General features: G+C 47.1%; 1 protein-coding gene across 1 annotated transcript in view; it reads right to left on the reverse strand.

Moving 5' to 3' along the window:
- ANXA5 (annexin A5) overlaps nucleotides 1-6,249 on the reverse strand; it is a 33,730-nt gene that overhangs the window by 19,797 nt on the left and 7,684 nt on the right. Inside the window, exons 2-3 of the mRNA XM_006015616.3 lie at nucleotides 3,035-3,119; nucleotides 1,411-1,505 (exon numbers count right to left, since the gene is read on the reverse strand). Of these exons, the coding sequence (XP_006015678.1) occupies nucleotides 1,411-1,505; nucleotides 3,035-3,119 (180 nt within the window). The remainder of the gene's footprint in view (nucleotides 1-1,410; nucleotides 1,506-3,034; nucleotides 3,120-6,249) is intronic.

Here is a 6,249-nt window from a genome sequence, read left to right on the forward strand (position 1 = left end):
AGCCCACACAGGGTTGTCTGGAGCAGGCACAGGCAACCCCAGGCCAGCTGCAAGCAGCTGCAGTGCAGGGAGCCGGGCATGGGGCGGGGAGGGGCTGCTTTCTCTCCCTGCGGTCAGCACAACCTTGTAACCCGGCCCCACTGTCAGGCTGGCAGTGGGGAGGGTTACAAGCTGGTGCTGAGTGCAGGGAAAAGTGGTCTCTCGCCTGCCCCATGGCCAGCGCCTCGTGCAGCAGCCACCTGCAGCCTGCATGAGGCTGCCTGTGCCTGCTCCAGACAGCCCTGCACAGGCTGCGAGCACCTGCAGCAGGTAGCGCCAGCCATGGGGGAGGTGACCACTTTTCCACACGCTCAGCACCAGCTTCCCTGCTGGCAAGCAGGGGGTCGGGGCTGAGCGCTGCCCCCTGCCTGTACCGTGGGGCTGGGGGGCACTGGGAGTGAATGGGTGGGGAGCCAGCGGGAGCACGGGGCCCTCATCAGTGTCCCGGGGTCAGTGCTAGCGGGGCGCAGAGCAGGGTGGCAGGAGCGCGGGGTCCCAGCTGGTAGGGGCTTTATGGAGCCAGGCCAGCCCGGCTCCACAGATCCTTGCCGGCCTGTGCCCTGAGTGTCCCGGGGTCAGTGCTAGCGGGGCGCAGAGCAGGGTGGCAGGAGCGCGGGGTCCCAGCTGGTAGGGGCTTTATGGAGCCAGGCCAGCCCGGCTCCACAGATCCTTGCCGGCCTGTGCCCTGCTCCACAGATCCTTGCCGGCCTGTGCCCTGCATTGGGCCCCACCGGTGCTGGCCCTGGGACATTAGTCCCAAGATGGTGACCAGGGGGAGGGGCACCTGTCAAGGGGTGGGGCTACCCATGCAGCCCTTGACAGCCTGCCCAAACTGGGTCAGAAGCCCTCCACCTAAAATAAGTGCCTGCCCCTGATCTACCAGTACACTTGGCTGCATTCTCCAATTTGTAATACTGGATACATATAGGAAGCTACAAACATCACCACAAGAGAACATTCTTCTCCCAAGCTGTCTCTCTATCTGAAAGACCTAGAATTATCTGTGACAACAAAACACTTGTAAATTCTTTCCATATCAGGAATGGGGTCAGTCCTTGAAGCACACAAAGTGTGATAAGAATTTGAAGAAGCCATTGAACTAGATCAGGGGATTTTCCTGGAGCAGTATATAGGAAAGGAGAATGTAATATCTGTACGATCACCTAAATAGAATATTCTACACTTATTAATGATGAAAGGTTGTTCTAAAAAGAAAGAAGACAGCAGAATAGAAAAGTCCCATCAAATGAATATTCTATAGAAGAGTAATCACGGAACATGCAAATATGCTTTGTAATTTAAAGTTATCATCACAGGTAATGGTATAACATTGCATTCATTTGACTTAAGGTATATTCTTCTTCCTCTTACCCTGCCAAATAAGGTTTTAAAAGCAGCTGCTATTTCTTGGCGTTGGGCATTGCTTCTGCTTGTAAGGATCTTCAGGACAGTCTCTTCATCAGTGCCTGAAGTTATTTGAAGTAATTATAGGAAAGTTTTTATAACTGTTTTAACAAAACAACAGCATAAACTTTGAAAGGAGCAAACAATTAAAAAGAGCAATTAAGTCAAAGGTAAAAAGCAGAAAGGAGTTTAAATAGCTACATTCCTGAAAATGTCATTATACCTTAAGGTGGTAATGTTGGAGTGATGCTGTAGCTGTGATGGTTAAGGAAACTTGTGACAGAGGCAAGGATTTTTCAGGGTGATATCTTTTACTGGATAAACTGTACAGTTGGGAGAGATTTTAGACAAGCTTTCAGACACAAGGGGTGAATTAACACATGCTATAAACACGAAGAAATAAACTTCGGTGCAGTTCACACTGAAGTCAGCTGCTGGAGGGGGGCGTGGGCAGCATTTACGTGTGCACCTGGAATCACAGCACTGAGCCAGAGCAGAGTAGCCCTGGGTTGGCACAGGGCCCAGAGGTTCAGCCCCAGGGCTGGCTGGGGCATGAGGGTGCTACAGTGTGGGGCTAGGAGGCAGACAGACCCCACATTTTAGCACCCTCATGCCCCAGGCAGGCCCTGTCACCATCTCCACACGCATTTTGGCAGAGTAAATAACTCTGCCGTAAGATAGTTCTGTCCCCAACAGTATTATCCTATGGTGGATTTAATTACTGCACCGTAATACTGGCACACATGTAGACAGTGATGCTTTACTGAGCTAATTTGTCAGCTTCGCAGTAAAGCACACATGTAGATACACTCACTGTATCTTTCTTTAGCTCAGGGTGACTAGCTATCTCAGAAGGGTGACAAAACACCCTGACCTGATGAATGGTATGTTGTACCTGAAAGTTTGTTTAAAATCTCTCCCAACTACACAGCCTATCCAAAAAAATAATCCTTGCCTCTCACATTATGGCTTGAGCCATCCCACTGAAGCCAGCAGCTCTGCTGCAAGAATAAAAGGGATGGAGTTGTAACATGCTGTCCTCAATCAGGACACTACAATATGACAGATAGCAGGCTCGCTCCTGCTGCCAGCTTCACAGAAATATAACAGCAGCTGCAGTGGATGCAAGCAAGTGTCTGCCTATGTGGGGAATATACTGAAAAGAGTAAGCAAGAGTGTGAATTTTCAGCTCAGGCTTTCAAAATGGAGTGAGCTACTTTATACTTACAGTGCACTAAGAGTGACCACATGAGGAGCTACAGAGGAAAAGCGTGCATCCTGTAAAAAATTACACTAGTCTACCCTATTGCATATCAGAAGGTGAAAGCCTCTTTTGTCCTCTTTGAGTGCTGGGTCAAGAATAAACTGTCTTGGAAGTACCAGAGCCAGAACTGAACTAGAGCAAACACAGAATCTCAGGGTCACAGTATCATAGTTCCATAGCATGGGAAAACAACAATCTTATCTTAATTTGCTCATGCAAATCATAAATCCACAGACATTGCACTATGTCAAGAAAGGGCACCTAGGAGCCTCAGACCTAGCTATATCAAACAGATAGATAGCTCAGCCTCAGCTTTAATAAGCTTACCCATTCCTTTCATTGCCTTACGAAGAGCTTCTGCATCAGCTCTGGCATCGAAACCAGAGAAGTCCTTCACTGTGCCTCTTGAGTACTAAAATGGAAAAAGCCACAGAATAGCAGACATCAGTATATTTTATTAATTAATTACATATGAGCACATATCAGGGTCCAAGTTAGATCTTGATCTCAGATCACAAGCCACTGACTCTCAACCAGGGTACAGGGACACCCTGAGGTGCCAAAAGAGCCTTTGAGGGTAATGTAAGAAGTATGAGGAGGTAAGTATGGTGTGAAGAGATAAGCAGAAAAAGGCAGATTCAGGTATGACAGGCTAAGCAAATAAGGACAGGCTCAGGTTTTCCCTGCCTAGCTGCTCCCCCAACCCCACTACTTGTCCCTTCTGTGAGGAGGTAAGCCCCGTAATAAATTAATTACTTTTTTAAATAGGTGCCACTCACTTCCTTTACGTAAAAGGTAGTTTTGCAGGACTTGCACCTTACATATTAGAACCTGAATGCAATGTAATAATCTGGCACCTGTAACAAACCAGCTCCTTTGAGATTTCACATATACAACATGCCCTAGCAAAAAGTTACACAGAAAGTCCTGAGCCAGACTTTTGAAGTTTTGGAAGAATAAAGACATTCTGGTTGCTCCACACTACAGTTCCCTTTAAGAAATGCAATACAGTAAATTCTACAATGGCTTCCAACTTTACTTCCTTCCCTCTTTGGCAGAAACACCTTTTTACTAGTGACTCAAGTGAGTTTCCTCAGAGGTGATTCACAATTAACCATAAGTCACAACATAATAAGAAAGTGTGTACATATGCACACATGCACAATTCCATCATTTTTTAATTGCAAATCCTCTTTTAGAATTGAGTAGACAACTGTATTAGTCACCCTTTGGGAAAAGTTAGGAGTTGCTTATAACCAACAAGGCCTTTTAAACATTGCAGATCTGAGCCCTATTGTACTAAGTACTGAAGCAAAAGCAAACAGACAAAATTGCTGCCTCCAGGAGTTTACAAGGGATGAGAGAAGGATTTAGGATAGAGTATATTTTACATAAAATTAAATTTTCCACCTTCCCCATTACCCAAGTTTAGCTATCATTTGTTGCCAATTTTTTTGTAGCCACCACAGCAGAGGGGCAACAATCAGCACAATAAATTGGTTTGCAAGGCACAACATTAAAGAAACTGTAACGACGTTTATTGAGAATGACATTGGATTACTTTGCAAACAATGTAGTCCTGGAGCCCCTGTGGCAAAGTTCTGTCTTTAGGTCTACAATTCTGAATTGCTCAATGCTATTTGTTACAAGTCGAGGGTAGCAATTGTGCACACAGAGCAAGTCAGGCAGAAGCAAAAGGAGAAAACAGAACTGAGATATGAGCAGTATCCAGAGTCACTCTACTACATAACAGTGCTCTCTTTCAAGTAACATGTGGCTTTTGCCCCAAGGGAGCACAGCCATGTCTCACTAATCGATATCACCTTACACCCTGGGCATGGACATACACAGGTGGAATATCTGACAATGGAGAAAGGGAGCTGCTGCTGTTACTCTGGACCAAGCAGCTGCTGTTATTGTAACTGTTACCCTGCAGGAACCTGTAGCAATATCAATGTAGCAAAATGACTTCAAGCCCGCTTCATCTTGGGTCAAAGTTAAAACTGTTATGCACTAATATAGCTATGGCTGAGGGTGTCAAACTTGAGTCTCTCCCCAGGTGAACCTAGACTGTGGGGCTCCTTGCAGGCTGGTTACAGACCAGGGCATTGGATGCCTCCGGTGGCAGCAACAGCTCCAGCTTCTTCTTGCTGCATGCAGTGATGACACGGTGCACATGGCAGTGGCAGCAGCAGAGCCCCATGCCAGAGCTAAAGCTGTTGCTGCTAACACACAATGCATGCTGGGGCAGCAGTTCAGTTCAGCATGGAGCATGCAGCAGCTCCAGCACCAGCTCTGGCTCCAGAACAGAGCTCAGAGCAGGAGAAGCAGGACTAAGGAGCTAGTGCCACAGCAGTGGCAAAGTGCTAAGTCAGCCCTCTTGCCCTCCTGCCATTGACTGCCATGTTCACGGGGGCTTTCTGCAGCAGGTCACTGTCCCCCCACTGCCTCCCACCATGCCCCCAGCTTTCAGTAGCCAGCTGGTAGGTAGTGTGGTAGGCCGGATACAGCAGCTCCACAGGCTAAATCTGTTTTTCCCTGCTATAAGATCACACAGCAGCAGCAGCTACAGTGTCTTACAGGCAGCTTCCCCACCCCTTTGGAAGCTGTCCATACCCCTTTGAGAAGTGTGGCGGTACAAGAAACAAATGTTACCAGTACTATATCAGCACATTCTGCATGATCAGGATCACCCAGGCTAAAAGCAGGAATAAGACAGGACATTTCTAGTAGATTTCTTCAAATCAGAGCATACTTGAAGAATGAGATAATCCTCTGGAAGCATTTTATTTTTCCATAACAAGAAAGCTTTTAGGACGATGCATTTAAGCATTACGACATGCATTCAAGGTCTTTCTCCCAACAACTGCTAGGGGCTGTTGAAGGAGTCCAGCCTGATGATACTGCAAACAGAATTTGACCTGGGTAAAAGAAAACACCTCTATCAGGCCCGCCTCCTCTTTGCTAATTTATGGTCATTCAAGAGAATATTCTAGTTTAGTTTCAGGTAACTTACATCAGGATTGTGCAACTTCTAGGCACCCAGAGGCTGCACATTGACCAGGCAAGTGGACACCCTCCTCCCTGCACTGCACTGCACTGCCTACCCAACACAGGTGAAGCAGCCTGACTCCCCCCTACCAAAGCCAATGGACCGGGCTAAGAGATGCTCCCCTGACCTGCTTTGCAAGTGATTGAAACTATTAACTGTTTGGGTTTCACTTAATAGGCCTTCTAAGGTTGTGTGTTTATTGTGCCCCACCCCCCCCCCCCAACTCTAATAAAGCCTCCTTCAGTTGAATGTGACTGGTGAGTGGAAGAGTTTGTTCATGTTGGAACACCCAGTTAAAATGTATTTTCTCAGGTTTCTGGGTGGGAGCTTGAGCCAGATTTAGAGAGTTAGTGTTAAAGCCCTAAATCTGAACCCAGTTATTACTGCTAGCTAAGACCTGGCAGAAGTGTTACATTTACACATAAGCATCACTAGAAAATATTATTTGGAGGGGGAAGGGGGCTGGGCAGTGTGGAGCGTGCCTGCCTGA

Source organism: Alligator sinensis, unplaced genomic scaffold (genome assembly GCF_000455745.1).
Source record: "Alligator sinensis unplaced genomic scaffold, ASM45574v1 scaffold150_1, whole genome shotgun sequence".
In the NCBI taxonomy this organism is placed as follows: Eukaryota; Metazoa; Chordata; order Crocodylia; family Alligatoridae; genus Alligator; species Alligator sinensis.